This window comes from Rhododendron vialii, chromosome 1a (genome assembly GCF_030253575.1).
Source record: "Rhododendron vialii isolate Sample 1 chromosome 1a, ASM3025357v1".
NCBI lineage: Eukaryota > Viridiplantae > Streptophyta > Magnoliopsida > Ericales > Ericaceae > Rhododendron > Rhododendron vialii.
In genome coordinates this window covers 22,882,682-22,900,864 of record NC_080557.1, presented here as the reverse complement: position 1 = coordinate 22,900,864, position 18,183 = coordinate 22,882,682, and the positions used below count along the sequence as shown (strand labels likewise).

Genomic DNA, 18,183 nt, shown 5'->3' with positions numbered 1-18,183 from the left:
GAATGAAGCTGATTCTTTAAATGCTTCATTTCAGCATTCTTTTGGGAAAAAGCTGCTGAAAATGCTTGATTTGCATATGCCATCTGGAGAAGTTCCTGGTGAACATTTTGAATTTTCTGCTGCAAATATCTGATAAGAAGTTCTAAAGATGATAACTTCTCATGGATAACATTCTCTAAATTTTGCTGAAAGTTAGCAATTCTCTGAAGAATTTTGTTTTGAGCTAGAGAATTTGCTGACTGCCAATTTATTGTTGCTTCTGCTGCTGACACTACTTTTTTTGTGCTACCATCAGGGAGAATGGTAGTAGGATCTGAAATTTTATAACGGTGGGTCGTTCTTTCTTGAGAACTATGAAATTCCAAAGGAGGAAAATCTGCTTCAGTCCAAGAAGGAGATGGGGTGAACATAAAACATCCACTTGGTTGACTCGAAGAGCCATCATCAAATGGAGGTTGAAAAGGAGGTGGAGATTTACAAGGAGTGGGAGGTGACGGAGGACATATGGGACATTGTTCTAGAAGACTGTCTTCTTCATCCTCTAGAAGACTGTCTTCTAGACACTCATCACAGTCACAGGCATCAAAATAACAATGACCTGTTTCTGGATTTTTGAAATAGAAGATTGGAAGGCCACTGGGTTGGAAATATTTTATTGGAGGACCAGGTCTAGAACCATCTACAAACATGTCAATTCTCGAGGGAAAAATAACAGAATGGGTGGAGGATGAGGCAGAGACTTCTTTTGGAAATGAAATCTCTACTGTACCATCAGGTTTTGGGATGAAGGTTGGAATTGATGATTGAACTGGTATGGGCTTTTGTTGGTTTTTCTCATAAACCGTAACTCAAGACTCTGGGAGAAGCTTAAGAAGCTCAAGATGAGAAATCTAACGTGGAACATGGAAATAAGAAGCTTGGTGAGGTGCGTTGATAGTTACAAAAAGGGCTTCATCTGTGGAGGAAGGTGACATGTCAAACGCATGGTTCTGAAGGAGATAGGCCATTTGGTAGTGAAGGATTGCTGCATATGTGGTAGAAATTTGGGAGGCACCACCAATTCGAACTTGCACTTTCAAGGCTGATAGCAAATGGGAATCTGCTAGTGGCATGTTGAAATTGGGGTAAAAGGTAAAGATCACAGTTCCAGCATTTAACGTGGTTTGGACTGTAGCAATGCATGCATGCTGATACTGTATGAATCTGGTATCTACCAGAGCAAGTCTGGAAGTAACAGGTAAACCTTTTCTGTCATGGAAAGTGATAGCAAGTCTGATTGCTCCAAAGTGAAGATGGGTAAATCCTTGTTGTTGCCAAAGACGAAGCAAGTCAACTAGGATTTCCAAGGGTAAAAGTTGTTCAACTTCTGTAGCTGCTATGAAACATTGATCAAACTTGGAGGCATGGACATACTCTTTTACGGAGGTTGGACGTTTTGTGGAGAAGAGTTGGGTGACAGACTTTTTTACAGAAGTTTGTGGTCTGACAAAGGCATTATACGGGTTTAAGAAAGGAAGATTAGTAAGGGGAACCTTACTATCATCAGGTAGATATTCAAACTCATACAAGTACTCAAGATTAGAAGAAGAAGATGGGAAATTTCTACTGGTGGATGATTGTAAAGGAACTAAAGAGGAGGTAGCAGAGGAATAGGTGGAAAACATGTGATACATTTTTTATGGATAAAAGTCTGGATTTTTCGTTTCCTCACACAACAAATCTTTTCTTTTTCAATGTAAAATCTTTTAACCAATTTTGATTAATAAAATTCTGTATACTAGGGTAGATAAACCGAGACACACTGCTCAAAAGCCAAAAGTCTCAAGGTACTTTTAACCCACTGATATAAAATTCTTTAATCAAAATAGTTAATGAAGTTTCTGATATAGAGGATCCTTTAAAAGGCAACCACAGAGCATACGCTTCAATTTTTTCCTTTTAGAAAAGATTTGAAGTAGTTTTGGAAAAGAAGTTCCCAGAAGGGGTTTAAGCTAGAATGAACAACATTGGCTCTGATACCAAATTAGCAGACACGAAGTGGATACAAACACAAAGTAGCTTAGGATCAAAAGAATACAAACAAGAGATATAAACACAACAGATATATTGCTTAAGTCTACCCTTACATCGGTGGAGGCCTCCTTCTTTTATAGGAATAAGGAGGAGAATACGAACAATACACATATAAATGAACATTACTGTTCTTAGTCTTCTTCTGACAACATTTCTTGACTACAAACAAACATATCTTGACTACAAGGACGATTACACTTATTACACCAATTAAAAACTGAAACCATAACCCACTATGATGATAGCTCCCATCAACAAAAAAAAAAAATTGTGTAGAAATTAAGGTAGCAAACATTCGTTTTGGTCCTAGTTGTGTGGAAATCAATATGGGAGATATTTTTTCTGGTCCTAGTTGTGTGGAAATCAATTTGGTAGACCTTCCTTCAGATCTTGAACTTTGACGATGTTAATTTCTGGGTGAGAATCTTTACTTGATGTTAAATTCTTTTTACAAAAGAAAGGAAATTCATATACCCTATATGCATGGATGATATGTTTGTAGCTCGAGGGCGAGGAAAGCGCAATGCTTCACAAATCACAAACTTATGTCATTATCACGTCGAGTTATTCTACACCATTATTAACATGCAACTTCAAGAATTAAATTCATGTTTTAGCGAGGCAGTCAGTGAGTTATTACTTTGTGTGGCATGTTTGAATCCTTGCAACTCCTTTTCTAGCTTTGACAAGAAGTTCTTTTTGGTACATTAATGAGGTACCTCTCCTCCTTGATCTGCATTTGATCTTTCTTCTAGGCTATTAACGGAAGCGTCGAGCCGGCTTTTAGATTCAAGAAAGTATGTGCGCACTAGTGATGAATTCTCAAGCCGAAATGGAGTTACTGATCTTTCTAGAAAAATGGTGGAGACTGGAAGAGAGAAACTATATCATTTTGTTTACTTGCTCTTGACTTTGGCATTTATCTTACCGGTTGCCACCACGATAGTTAAAAGGGTATTTTCAGCCATGAAGATTGTGAAAAATCTATTGCGTAAAAGAATGAGTGATCAATGGTTGAACAATAGTTTAATGGTATACATAGAGATATTTTTTTTGGAGTTCCGAATGAGGCGCAACACTTTCAAAAGATGAAAACTCGGCGGGGTCTACTGTGAGAGGATGCTTAGAAAAATTTAGTGACTTCAATTTTTGTGCTATTTTGAGAACTTTTAGAAGCATACATGTTTATGAACTTTTGGAAGCGTACATGTTTATGGACTTTGGGAAGTGTACATGTTTATGGACTTTTTAGCATAACGATCAATGTTTGATCCTAGAGTTATGTAATTGTGTTTGATGCCTTATTTTGGTTTAAGATTGTGAATAATAGATACCCCAAGTATATGAAATTCCTGTAGCCACTACTGCTACTAGCATGAATGACAATGTGACGGAAAGAGCAGTATTTTTAAAATTAGTTATTCTAAGGGTAATTGTGACTTTTTCAATGCTAATTATACTCACTCAATTATCTCATAATAAGAATTCCCCCCCCCCCCCCCCCCCCCCCCCCCCCCCCCCCCCCTTCCGTGATTACTAGTCCTGAACAAATAAAACACCAACAAATAAAATTATCATTATCTGAATAACTAGTACTCCCTCCGTCTCTTTTTAAATGTTCCGCTTCGTAATTCTAACTTATTAAAAAAATATCATTATTATACTTTTCACATCAATTTTTACCTTCACTTTTCCTATTTATCCTTTATAGAGACATCATCATTACATTTTCTCACTAACTTTTCAAAATAAAATCTACTTTTAGGAGCAAAATAGAAAATGTACCAACTTTTATCCACTAATTTTACAAAATGGACACTTATTAAGGGACAACCCAAAATGAAATACTGGACTTTAAAAAGGGGACGGAGGGAGTACAATTTCATAATGTAACCTCATGAAATAAACGAGCCTTTAAGGCATACTTTCTTGGTTTATGGGCCAAACAAAACCTACTAAAAAATTGATTCTGAGAGAAGCTATATTGATGCTTTTTTCGTTTTTCAAATACTCCCTCCGTCCCTGAATAAGTGTCCGGCGCGCAAAACTAGGCTTTACAAAATATGCATATTTTTTATTAAAAAATTCAATTTTTTTTCCACAATCTAATAAAACTCATTGCTATCTATTGATTTGTGAAATTTTTTTTAATTTTTTAATGAAACAAATGCATCTTTTTGAAGGCCTAGTTTTGCGCGCCGGACACTTATTTAGGAACAGAGGGAGTATAATTAATTCTGTCATAAATTCAGCTGTACTAAATTCAGTCATGGACTTGTGTCTATTCTATTATTCATTACTGCTAAATCTATTGTCCCTTCTTATTTCTTGTTTTCCTTCCATGTATATCCTTAGCCAAACGCACAGCCTCATACATTGTTATGGAGTCGCTTGAACCTGCTCAAAACTAAACTGGAGAGTTTTAGGGGTTTTACTGAGTTTTGATAGGATCCTCTCCAATCTCAGATGGAAACTTTGGAACATCCCTTTCCTAACTTTTCCTTTAATTTCCGATTGCAATGAAACAGAAATCTTTTGTTTCAATGGACACAACACTTCTATTTCTTGTGAATCTTGACATTCCCTTTTCATGCATGCTAACCAAAATTGACATGAAGTCCAACATGGGACGAAGTTAACCATAATCCAAGAATTGCACATACTAAAGTAACCAACCAAAATCCAGATAACAAGAAACTCAACATTGTACACTGACCTTGAATATCTTGGATCAAATGGAAACCAAGGACCCTTGTAGAATTGCACCCTTTGAAGATTAAGACTGAAGCCAAAAAAATTTACCATTTGAAGATCATGAAAGAAAGGTTTATGGGATATTGATAGATACATAGCGAATGAAAATCTGGTTGTTTCCAAATATTTTCAGTTCTCAAAAAGGAAGTTCTGTAGAGTGTGTAGTTGAAAAACATGACCATTCTCCCTTCATCTATCAATCTCCAGTTACATTCTGCTAACATTTGGAGTGCTCAGAATTAGGGGCTAGAAGCTGAACTCTAGTAAGTAGTCACACTTTTGCTGCCCTACTATGTTAAATAAACAATAATAAACTAAGCAGATTCCTCAGTCATTCAAGGTTCAAAGGTCATCTAAGGATTGAATTTAGAGCAGGTACCCGATGGATCAGCATTTTTAATTATCCAAGGGTGCTCCATGATCTTCTGAAGCGACAGCCTTTTGGATGAGTCCTTCACAAGAAGCTACGCAAAATCCAGGAAATGCTTTATAAACAGTTGAATCCTTGCCAGCAACAAGTCTTATAAACTCACATTACAACAAGTGGTGCTGATAAACATGCTTACCCGGCTAATGAGATTTTTAGCTTCCGATGAAACATGAGGGGTGGAAGGGAAGCTGAGGTCAACCTTCATAATCCTGCATTCGATTCAAAGTTGATTCGTTCATATGTTCATCTAATTTTCAAAATGTTAAAGAGTCTTAAGACATCAAAACAAGTGGAAAAAAACTAGAAGTCCATTCTCTACCTTCTGAATGTATCAGTTTGGCTCTCGGCCTCAAATGGAGGGACGCCAAATAAGAACTCATAACACAGGACGCTCAAAGTCCAATTATCAACTGCATAGTCATGGGCTTTGTTTTCCACCATTTCTGGTGCTAGATAGTCCAGAGTTCCACACATGGTGTGTCTCTTGCTTCTGGATTGAACAGACCACCCAAAGTCTGCAATCTTCAGACGACCCTACAGTCATTAAAGAAGGCACTTAAAATAGAACATCAATGTTGCTCCGGATTACTACAGGCCACACAATGACACAACACTTTAGGTTCTAATCACTTCACCCAATTTGATGAATTTACTCAAACCAATATGGGCAACTCCCAACCCCAATTACGCAAAATCCACAAGGGGATAAAGTGGATTTTGCCAAAATGTTGGATCATAAAATATTGTTGTCTTGCCAAGCTGATTGAAGGATTTACTTCTTTTCTCTTTTATAAGGATAAGTGGCTTGCGGAAAATGTTGGTTTAACTAGTTCTGCACCTCTTTAGTCATTACCCAAATATCAAACATTACAATATGCTAAGACAGTTCTCATGGCATAAGCATAAGATAGAAACTTTAGAAGAACTGAAGAACATCTCTTGCAACTTAGTGATAATGCAGGACTGATGTACACAAAGCCAATCAAGGTAGCAAAGCCACTTCATCTGATCTATGGAACAATTTGTCTGGATTCAGAGTTGGTTTCGACAATATAGCTATACAAACAAGTCGCTAAAAAAGAACATCCGGTTAGCATGAATAAGCTATCTAAAAATACACAGGAGTTTTTCTACTGAGTACTGATAAAGTTTGCCTATATTGGACTCAGGAAAACTATCGAAAGACATTAGTTGTAGTTCTCATTTCTCCATGAATGTGCAAAAAGGTCAAAATAATAAGCCACATTGTCAACTAAGTGAAGATACAGATTAATGAGGATTTTGTGCGAACATAAAAAGGCAGATTACATTGAAAAACATATACTAACGAGAAAAACTTGGGCTCTACTGTTTGTTTAAAAGCCAGCCGGAAATCTATCAATTGGGATTACATCATTTTCCTTCAATGAACTAAATCAGAAAATTCCCATTTGAAAAAATATGTGCAGTTAGGTTTTGAACAGTACCTCATGATCAAGCAACAAATTCTCTGGCTTGTTATCCCGGTGAATCACATCCTTCTCGTGACAATACGCCAACGCTTGTGTAAGGCTTGCAATGTACTACAAAATTCCAATAGAATTACATAAAAGTTAAGATTCTGAAATACAAACGAATTTAAAGTTGAAATCCATAATCAACAGCAAAACAATATCACAATTTTTGTTCTATAGGAAAAAAAAAAGTGGATCATTGACACATTCCATAGTAGAAACAATTGTAGGAAATCCTTTTACAACCCAGATTCTGTATCTTAATTACATTCCCTGCTGAAGACAGTCGGCTAAATCCCGTGAAATCATTTCTTAGAAGTTTCACTTCTTTTATAAGCATTTGTTTCTTGAATAATCCACATCAGTTCTCCTCCTATTGCTACAAAGATTCCCTTTCTATCTATATAGAAAAGGCCCATTTCAATGCTTGTGATATTACGAATAGACATATCAAAACACAAAAACAAGCTATTCTGATTCTGATATTGAAACACAAAAACAAACGTATCAAAGGAAAACCACCAAAACATAAACAAAAAGTACTCCCAAATTTCTGGTATGGAATCTACCCAAACCAACACACACAATCGCACAAAGAGAACGCAAATAGAAAAGCACAACTCAGATTTTACATGGTTCCCCATTAGGTAATTGGATACATCCACAAATTATACCAGTTTAACGTGATTCTCCAATTGGGTACATACACAGCTTACACCAGGTTCCACTATATACCTGATAAAGAAGAGCGTACCAGTTATATCAGCTGCATATATGTCCTATGATTTACATCACTAACTACTGTAATACAACAATACCCCTATTTAGGTTTGGCGGGCGCGCCTTGTGCACCACCCCCATCATAGTAACCGAATTGGCAAACTATGCCCCTGAAGACTTCACAAACCGAACAACGTCGCCATAAGCATAAACCCTACCATAATACGAAATAAACTGATGTATAAACAAATTAACGAGTGAGTATTCATAGCGAGAGGGGAGGGATTACCGTGGCGGCCTGTCTCTCGCCAAGATGGCCGGTCTTTCGGAGCTGGCGAAAGAGCTCACCTCCATGTGCGTACTCCAAGATCAAGTAGATCCGGTCGTCATCGTGGAACCATCCGTACAACCTGAGCACGTTAGGGTGTCGGAGATTGGTCTGGATCTCCATGTCTCTCTTCAGCTGGTGGTGCAGCTTGTACTTCTCTATCTGCTCCTTGAATATCACCTTCAACGCCACTATGAACTTGCTCTGCAACCAAAATTTTCAAAATCACCAGATCACAAAATTGAACAAACTGGGCCCAGATTAGTCGAGGTACCCTGGCTCGAACAACCTCCTCTTTTTAAAAAGAATTTTTCAAAAAATTCCCCCTAGATTTCTCCTAGATTCCCCCTACTTCCAACATTTCTCTCTCTATCTCTCTCAACTTATTATCCCTACTATTTTTCAAAAAAAATTTCAAACATCAATCCAAACAAACCATGAGTTATCAAAATTTTTTTTTGAACAAACTCACATGCACCGTTACACGCGATCTTAGTGAATCATTTTAGTTTCTCTCTCCATATAAAGACACATATGTATGTATATGTAACGTGGTATACACTTCGTCACATAATCCTTGACAAAGCTCTCTCTCCTCCACTCTCAATCCTCGCGAATTTGAACAGTTTGGAATATTTTTAAAAGATCTTTCGCGCGCTTGTGCTCAGGCACAGGCTGGATGATGTGAGTTAGGGTTTTACCTTGAGTTCGCGAGCGAGGTATACGCGGCCGAATTTGCCTTTGCCAAGGGGTTTTCCGATCTCGAAGTTTTGCAACGACCACTGTTTCTGAGCCTGTTTTTGGTGTTGTTGATTTTGTCGTCGAATTAGAGATGCCATTTTTGGCTGGGATTATCGACAAATCGGAACAGAACAATCGAGGATTTGGGAGAATGGGGGGAAGTTTTGGCATTCAAAACTTTCTGGGGTCTATTTACTTCCTCACATTTTCTTTTCTTTTTTTAAATTCAAATTAGAACAAAATTAAAAAAAGCCCTAAAATCCTAACAAAAGTGCTACACATTTGTTGTGTAAAACACAATACACAATCAATTTTTAGCCGTTCATTACTGTAATAAATAACTAAGATTCACTCAAACTTTTCCCTGAAAGAGTTTTTTTAAAATTTAAACCGTCCAAATACATTTGGGCAGTCAGAATTACGTAGACAACCAACACAACGGCTGTGCGCGTAAATCCTAAGTTTCTATTGAACCAAGTTCTTAAGCCGCAATAAATTGTCATAAGTCGTTCAGCTATAGACAAATTCTTTAAGTTCATGTCCAATGCGGCTAAGGTCCAGCTATAGACAAATTCTTTAGGGGTAAATCCAATTTTTTCTTTTTTTTATCAGAATTATTTATTTTGTATACCTTGTCAAGAAGGATATTCATGCCAAAAATCAGTTTGATTCGATTTCGTTTTATACAAAAATGAATGAGTTTGTGCGGAAAAAATTGGAAGCCAAATATGATTTGAAATCTCAACAATTTATTTATTTTTCGAAAAAAACTGGAAGCCAAATAAATTGTTTTGTATAAAAACAATTTATTCGATTTTGTTTTGTTATTTGTTATTTTTCAATGGAAAATTTGAGAGAAGGGGGCTACTGTGTCATGCAAATGACTAGGGGTGAGCAAAACAACCGTTAAACTGTGAATCAAGTCCAAACCAAACTAAATCGACTGGTTTGGTTCGATTTTTTAGTAATGTGGTTTGGTCTTGGTTTTCAAAATTTGGAAACTATGTTAAATAGTTTGGTTTGTGGATTTACGTTAACGATTTTGGTTCCAAACCATTTCAAACTGTATAACATACACACGTACTATAATTTGTTTAGATACATTAAATAAAATTATTTTTCTAATCTAATTCTCCATTCCACCACCCTATTCTTCTACTTCCAAGATTAATTCCCTAAACTTTTATACTCCGTATTTCTACAATTTCAATACACTGAACATACAACTTGCATTTAGTCAATTTATTTCTTACTCATTTCGCTCGGTAACTAATTTTCTAATCTAATATTCTACTCCATGGCTCTATTCCTTCGCTAATTACATGCATTCTACTCTTATTTAATTGGTTGGTGTTAGTGAGTTTTGGTGTAACGACCCGGATTTTCAACCCAATTTTTTTAATACAAATTTGTATTTTTAAATTTCTAATTCAATAACTAATTAGATTGAATAATTAAAATATATTATTATGTGTACAATTGATATTATTTGCACTATTATATAACATATATATTTAAACTTTAGATATACAGGGAATCAAGGATTTATATTCATCTCTTATCTTTCCTATCTAAACCCTAACTAGAACTCTATTCAAACTAACTATCCACTTCTCTCTCACATCCTATACATACACGCGTCCACATACATTCTCACCCTATACATACACGTGTCCACATACATTCTCACCCCATGCATACACGCATCTACATACATTAGAATTAAAGAAAATCCCACCAAATGTGACAGTTGTCCCATATCCCTTTTATCATTATCAGTATTCCTCTCCTTCAATCTCCTTCCCTATTCCACTACTTCCACACTTATCCTCTCACCTTCTCACTACATTATTCTCTCTCATTATACATACCCACATAAAATTCAAAAATTGAACACCAGTATATTATTTCACTCCCAATTCTATTGTTGAGTTTAGAATATATATATATATATATATATATATATATATATATATATATATATATATATAGAGAGAGAGAGAGAGAGAGAGAGAGAGAGAGAGAGAGAGAGAAACGAATTTCTACATAAAATTCCTCCGTACATCATATTCAGATTCTCAATCAATCACTACATCACCAAGCACCCACAAAACCACCTTCCAATCATTTCGAGTCAGCCCCAAGTCCCCTGCTGCTGCCGCCGTCTTTTTCATTTTATCGAAATCGTCTGCAAACTAGTACCCACTTTTTCGGCCGGATTTAAGGTAGATTAATCTCTATCCTACTCTCTCCTAAGTATATTAAGTCCTAGTATTGTGTAATAATGAGATATAATGTTAAAAATGGAGCTCATCCATCAAAATCCATTAAACTAAATTATACTCTGTTTCTCGGCAAAATGAATGTGAGTACTGGATGAAAACAGTTTGTATGTGGAGTGTTTTATCATAGATTGGTCCTTGTATCGTGTGAATATGTGAATTGAATCCCAATATCACTTACTGTCATAATAAAACAAATCGATCCATGCATCAAAATCCTTAAAACTACAACCTGCTCTTTTTTTTTCTTTTTCTGAAAACTAGAACAATGATCTCGTGCTTGATTTTAAATCATTGGGCATTAACTACACTAAGGTTCCTCTTGTATGAATAGCTTATGGTTTTAACCTATAACAATGTTTTTTTTTAATTAGTTTATAATTTCTACTGTGAGATTTTAGGTGCATAAAAATATTGAATGTACTTATTAAACTCCACTACTATTATTTAAATATATGTTGATATTATAACTAATAAACTAAGAAAATAATTTCAAGAAGTCAGTAACTAGTCCGTAGACATCGAAACTTATAATTATGTTAATTTCATATGATAGAAAAGGTACTCTCAAGTTTCTATTAAATTACAGTGCACTTAAATCTGATAAAATTTAATTTAATAAAAGCCTAACAGTAGTAAGTTACTAAAATTGCTCTAGGCTTACGAAATAATTAATTAAACCCTCAGGTGAATAAAAAGTTTGATGAACATAATTGTTCGATAAAAATCTTAAGCAATCCAAAAGGCATCGGCCCAACCCAAACCCTTTGTGTGTTCAATTATTCGTACATATCAATTGTTATATTTGTTATCTCATTGAAATGTATAATGTTATGAATTGAACTGTTGTTGATTGTATCATGTTGTACATACTAGAATGGACTTAGATTCACTGGGTGGTTACGAGTAGTGACTCACGTAGACGATGTTAAGTAAATGGAAATTGGTAAAGTGTTGAAAGTGTGATTGTGTGGATTGTGACTTGAGCCATGGTGATGGCAAGGGTAACCAATGGAGCCCTATGTTGATATGGGTTACCTGTGGGGCCCGGTGTTGTGACACTAACGTATGATACATCATGGGAAGTTTCTCTTCGAGGAAGGGAATAGGTCCCATGAGACGGTTATAGTTAGTAAGACGCTAACGTATGATACGTCATGGGAAGTTTCTCTTCAAGGAAGAGAATGGGTCCCATGAAACGGTTATAGTTAGTGAGACGTTAATGTATGATACGTCATGGGAAGTTTCTCTTTGGGGAAGAGAATGGGTCCCATGAGACGGTTATAGTTAGCGTGGGGTAGTAGATATCCGACCCTAATGTACAATACATCATGGGATGACTCGATCCTCCTGTTATGGTCTTAAGTGAGAACATGCTCGGTACATAACTTAGGTGCGCTCACCTAGGACTCTGGTGTAGGATAAGCAAGAGGAAGGGTGGACCCATGAGACGATTGTAGTTAGTGGATGTGGGAGGAAAGAATCTCGTGGAGATGATCCTTAGATTTCATGTAAGATGATGGATAGTAAAGAAAAAGACGATGTGCTATTATTCTATACCTCTCGTGTATTATCAATTGTGATATTATTGTTATTTTTTTGAATGCTAATTGTAGAGTAAAGGGTTGGTAGGATTGGGATTATTCTACTAGGTGAATTATCACTCACGGATACATTTGTATCTTGGTAAATCAGTTGCTTCGGCGATCAATTTGCCAGAGGGTGCAGGGTTCAATGGTGGAGCTATTTGACACAGGAGGAATATCAAGAGCGGAGACCGAGTATACTTGAGATCTGTATCAAGACTAGAGTTGCTATGAAGATGTTTAAAAAAAATGTTAGATTATTTTTTTTATTATTATTATTTTAATGTGCATTTTGTATAACGACAAATAGGGGCCTAGTAGTTTATAAAATTCAGTGTATTTTAGGGTTAATACTTCCGAAATTTCTTAGAAAATCGGGGCGTTACATTTGGTGATTTTAATATTACTAGCTAGTTTTAATACTCCATAAGTTTTGGACTCTCCCCTTCCCTTCTCTCTCTCTTTCCTCCTCGTTATCTCTTCTCTCATGTTTCAGAAGTGCTAAGAGTACAGATGAAAGAGTGCACATATGGTGTACATTGTCGCGTGGCCACGAATGATGACAGGACTATTGATAAATTTTAAAATATTTTTTTTGAGTGTCTTTGCAAAAAATCAGCTCCATTGAATATGTGTAAGTACTTGATTCAATCTTCTAGCTTTTCATTGTCTAACTTCTGAATGAAAAGTTAGAAGATTGGATCAAGTTTACACATATTCAATTGAGCTGATTTTTTGCATGGCCACTAGAAAAAATATTTTAAAATTTATCAATGGACCATATCATTCTTGTGGGACCCATAGTGGCCCCACATGGCGATGTACACCCTTTCGTTTGTACCAATAGCAGGACTCCTCATGTTTTCTTCTCTTTCTTCCTTTAGCAGCAGCCTCCACCACCATCGTCAACCACAATCACCACCTCCATCACATGCAGCACCACATCACCACCAGACCATTGTCTCCTTTATACTGAGCAACACCATCTCTTTCGGAAAAAAAATTTCTGACATGGTCAGATACACATTTGTAAAAACTTTAAAGAATTTCAGGTTTTAAAACTTTAAAATATTTACAAAATTCGAATTCTAATACCTAAAAATCTTAGACATATTCGGGTTTTGATATCCGAATGGGTTCAGAAATAGATTCATACTTAAAAATCCAAAAATATATGTCATTTTCGAGTTTTCAAACCCGAAAAAGCTTACGGGTTTCAGTTTTTGGATCCAAAACGATGGGGACAACAAATTGAAATGAAAAAGCTTACGAGTTTCAGGTTTGGAGCGGTTTGGAAATCGTATTCAGAACTACACACCAGAAAAGGGTATTGGGAGGTCCAAATTGCACATCAAGATGAGGTTGGCGGTTGAGGTGGACAAACTAGCCAAGCTGGAGGCGGTTGGAGAGGGTGAGGTCAGTGTCTAGGTGGAGTTGAGGGAGTCAGGGATCTGATCGTGGGTGGGCCAGAGGGAGGTGGACTGGATTTAGGGCGGTGATGGTGGGAGGTGGGAAGTGGAGGTTTTGGTTATGGGGGTGGTGGGAGGGAGGGAGGAAGATGACTAGTGCGAGTGGGTTGTGGTTGTATTTAGGTGGTTGTATGTAATAATTTTAGAGGTATTTTTGTCAATCAAGATAAGGGCATTTTGTTCGAACGTTTTTTAGTTTCAGATTGGTTGAATTTAACAAATACGTGGCTGCGAATAGCAGTACCCAAAATAAAACCAATTACAGGTTCATAGGGGCATTCCCCAGCTTAGCCATGCGAAGAACTACTTAGCAACTAAAAGAACCAAACACAAAAACCAAAGAGACTAGGCCAACAAAGAGCAACAACCAGAGAAACAAAGAGGCAACAAAACCTCTCAACAAACAGAAACTAAACCCCTGCTCGACAAAAACTCATGGTAGAATTCACCCTTGAAAACCGTTTTACACGGAGAGGGTGCCAAGAGCTTGTAAAAACTAGGCCAATCCCAGACTTAGTTGATGTGGGACATTAGAATCGCAACATAACACCACGCTCTACAAGCGACGTCCACAGCAGCCCACTCTATCGATACTAACCCGATGGTAGCGGTGCCCTTTCTCCTTTTGGCAGTTCCACCCACCTATTAGTATTCATTACTTTTTAAGTATTTTAATTTAGCCTATAGGGCGCCACTTCGCGGGTTGAATTGCAACGTCATGGCTAACTCTAATACCACTTGATTCGAACTTATTCTTAACAAAAATTAGAAATGGAATGAGAGGAGACAAGAGTCCCACTTGAGGGGGGAGGACCTCCAATTGGCTCTGATTAAGGACACAATAGCAGACTTCTTCTTCTTTTTTCAACAATCAACTCCCCGTCCCTCATTCATAGACGACCTATTTAGAGAAGAAAAGTTTACCTTCCACTGGTCCATCACCCTTCGAAATAGCTAGGAAAACTAACCTATTCCACTAACCATTTACTCATACCACTACCTCATCTCTACTATCTAGAGCATCTCCAGTGCACTTCTTTCTTAAAATTGGCTCCTAAAATGAGTCCAATTTTGTGTGTCAAGGATTTGCTAATTTAGGAGTGAAAAGGCACTCCAATGAACTCCCTAAAATTGGCTCCTAAAGTGTGTCCTAGAGTTTATTTGTGAAAAAATGTGAAAGTGTTCCCCATTTCCTGACCTCCCCTCCTCTCTTTCACTCTCTTCTCTTGACTCTTGACTCCCTCCCTAAACTTTGCACACCAACTCGGAGCCAACCTTAGGAGCCTACATTAGGAGCCATTGTGGAGAGTCCATTGGAGCACTAAAAGTTTAATTTGTAGGATTTGATTAAGTTACACAAGGAGAGACCCTGCATAAAAAAATCACTATCTTCAATGGTCAAGTTTTGAATTAAAAGGAAGAAGATTAAGGACAAATCTTCTTCTAATTTTTAATTGACTACAAGGGATTTTATGGAAAGCAAATGCTAATCAAGGAGGAAGATTGAAGATTACTTGGGAGCTTCATTATCTCTAACGGCTAGTTGATGAGCTAAGTAAGTGGAAGATTGATTTCTAGATTGAAGAAGCAAACAATTAGTCAAGTGGAAGAAATCATTGTCTGCCTTAAAGGTATGACTACCTAAATTGTTCCTACCGGCTAGTTGGAATTTGGATGGAAGAATTAATGGTGGAGATAAATTAGGAGGAAAGAAATCAAGTTTGGAGGTTGATTCTTTCCATCGGCTATTTTGGTTCTTGAAGGATAAATACAAGAAAAGAAGGAAGACAAGGGAGCAAAGAGAACTCTTGAAGAAAACTGCCGTGAGCCATCACTTGAAAATCTATCAGTCATACTTTGAGCTTTCATCTTGATATCTTTACATTTGTGTGAGAGAGTTCTTATTTTGATCTTTATTGTAAAAGGGATTGTACACCGTTATTCATACTCTTGAGAGTGATTTTGGACAAAAAAACACTTGGTGGTTAGGTGTTACAAGCACCGGAGTCAAAACTAGTTGGGTTAGGTGTGACTAACACCGGAGTCAAAAATAGTTGGAGTGATTGGGGATAGATCGCTCGTTGTAAAGGTTGTCTAGCACCCGCGAAGCTAGAAGGATTGTTACTATTGGAGATAGTGCAGCAAATCCCAAGTTGGACACTTGGGGAGTGGACTAGGCCGTGAAGTTGCGGACCGAACCACTATAAATCCTTGCCTTTGATCTCTCTTCCCTGCTCTCTTTAATTTCTGTTTTGCATATTTATATTGCTTGCGTAAACTCATAATTTTTGAATCTGACTTGGGGCAATTTAGCTTGCTTAATTATTTAATTTCGTCCATATATTAAAGCCCTAAAAATCTGCTAGTCAGTTTGCTATATCTGCTGTGTTTCTACTATTGAGTCAGCTCCATCTGCTTTGCTGACTATCTTGAGTCGACTCAATTGTGCTACAGTGTTGATTTATTTCTATCTTGCATTTAGTTTTTAATTCCGCGTTATTTTTGGATTCCCAATTCAACCCCCGGGTTGCTATTTGGACCAACATAGAGTAATCTTTTCTTATCAGATTCCTTGACATAATCACATTCATCCAAGAGCTTATACAAGCTCTAAGTTTGAGATTCCTCCTCAATATGGCAAAAAAACATATACATACATCATCTGGAACTATTCCCAACCTATGCAGCCTATCTTTTGTCTCTCCTGAAAGTTGGAAGTTGTTTGTACCTGTTGCAACTACATGTTAGAGCATCTCTATCAGGCTTGTTAAAAGCCCTTGTTAAAAGCCCAAGCAAACTAAAGTAGTAAGGGAAATCCAAAAAAACTCCAAAACCTACCTCTGCACCAGGCTTGCTATAATGACCCTGCAATATGAAAGAGGAACAGTTTCTCGTTTAGTCAGTCGAGGAACTATTCACTAGTCACTCTATATAATACTATTATTCTTAGCCCCACCTCTTATTATTATATTATTTTATCAAAAGCCCCCCAATTATTTGCACTAACAACCATTTTCTGGAGAAGTCCCACATTACTTTAATTAAAAAAAAGGCTCTATCTCCTATTATTATATTATTTTAATTGAGAAGAGAATGAGAGTAAATAGTCTAATTTTATGTAATTGTGAAAAAGTGACTAGTTAAAATAGAAAAGTGGCATTTGAAGATTAATTTGGTCCAAAATCAACTGAGATTGATGCGAATGCTCTTACGCTCCAAACAGAGAAGGCACCATAAAAAGGATAGGTTGGCTCGACTAATGCCGTGACTAGGACTGGAACTCTTACGAATCTGAGCTCTGAATCTACTATGTAATGACTTTGTTTATGCACGATTTGCTTCGACCAAAAAATTAGGGCGGTAGTGATGTGGATCGGTTAATTTCAAGAACAAAGAAAGAACCACATTAAGGATTTAGACTGATGTGCCGTTCAAAATAAAGTATTTAGACTGATGTATATCTCTAAAAAAAATACTAATGTCTTCGAGGCTGACTTAAGGCTTAAAGCTCGATAATATTAATTACCCAGTAACCATTTATATTTAACCCTCGTTGTAGCTTTGTCTAAAAGTTTTCAACTCATTTTGCTCTCTCCACCACCAGATGAAGAATAAGGTAAAACGCGTCATGGGATTCAGGTAACTATATTACTCCTTTCTAAATACCAACATTTTGATGAGTAACATTATGAAACCAAAGGGAAAATACATATTGCACGGACTTTGCTGGGGGAAAATTCTGCGGATACAAAACACGTTAAAACGCATGGGCAGAAAATGTTACCATAGTGTTTACAGGGTTCTACAATTCTGTATAGAAACCCTTGCAAAATCAAATCAACGCTTGAACGCAAGGTGAAACTTGAATGGTAAGAAATCTGATCAATGTTGAGTCTTTTTGAATAACTCAAGCTGCCATCAGTGACCATTGAATCAAAAAATCAACATATGTATGATACAAACTGCGCATGTCTGAAGGCAACCAATGTTAAGCCGTAACAAAATGACAAAGTTCATTATGGGAGCAGCACCGCAATCGGCTATAAATCAATACATAAGCCAAAAGAAATGGCAACGGCAAGACCTAGAACTACGACAACTGATAATAATCATAATGTTGGTGACGTCATTATGGATGGAGGAAGGTCCTTCCCCGGCCTTGATGCCCATCCTTTCCGGTTCCTGTATGCCTCAACAGCCTTTAAACGAAGTCTTTCAGATGAAGCGTCCTGGGGAGCCTTTGATGCCTTCACGAAATGGGTTCTCGTCAATTGAAACTGAAGTGTCTAGTCCATTGGATAACACGA

At 36.9% G+C, this 18,183-nt stretch overlaps 2 protein-coding genes across 4 annotated transcripts in view; both read right to left on the bottom strand.

The window, feature by feature from the left end:
• Window positions 1–4,932: 4,932 nt before the first annotated feature.
• LOC131323601 (serine/threonine-protein kinase Aurora-3) lies at window positions 4,933–8,726 on the bottom strand. Of its 2 annotated transcripts, none has more exons than XM_058355456.1 (6): window positions 8,500–8,726; window positions 7,760–8,002; window positions 6,724–6,819; window positions 5,577–5,791; window positions 5,394–5,466; window positions 4,933–5,291 (listed from the first exon to the last, which is right to left on the bottom strand). In XM_058355456.1, exons 1-6 carry the CDS (start codon window positions 8,635–8,637, stop codon window positions 5,181–5,183), a joined length of 876 nt encoding a protein of 291 aa, XP_058211439.1. In that variant the 5' UTR covers window positions 8,638–8,726; the 3' UTR covers window positions 4,933–5,180. The 2 variants fall into 2 exon arrangements, with proteins under 2 accessions (XP_058211439.1, XP_058211442.1); XM_058355459.1 differs by having other exon boundaries at window positions 4,933–5,279.
• Window positions 8,727–17,771: 9,045 nt separating this feature from the next.
• Window positions 17,772–18,183, bottom strand: part of LOC131332145 (uncharacterized) — an 88,349-nt gene continuing 87,937 nt past the window's right edge. For both annotated transcript variants that reach the window (XM_058366254.1, XM_058366324.1), the window contains one exon: window positions 17,772–18,123. In XM_058366254.1, coding sequence (XP_058222237.1) covers window positions 17,986–18,123 — 138 coding nt within the window. In that variant the 3' untranslated portion in view covers window positions 17,772–17,985. The remainder of the gene's footprint in view (window positions 18,124–18,183) is intronic.

Coding starts and splice junctions, on each gene's coding strand:
- LOC131323601 (XM_058355456.1), bottom strand. CDS start 8,637: ATGGCATCTCTAATTCGACGACAAAATCAACAACACCAAAAACAGGCT. Junction 5,467..5,576: donor CAAACTGATACATTCAGAAG/GTAGAGAATGGA, acceptor AATCGAATGCAG/GATTATGAAGGTTGACCTCA. Junction 5,292..5,393: donor CTAAAAATCTCATTAGCCGG/GTAAGCATGTTT, acceptor GATTTTGCGTAG/CTTCTTGTGAAGGACTCATC.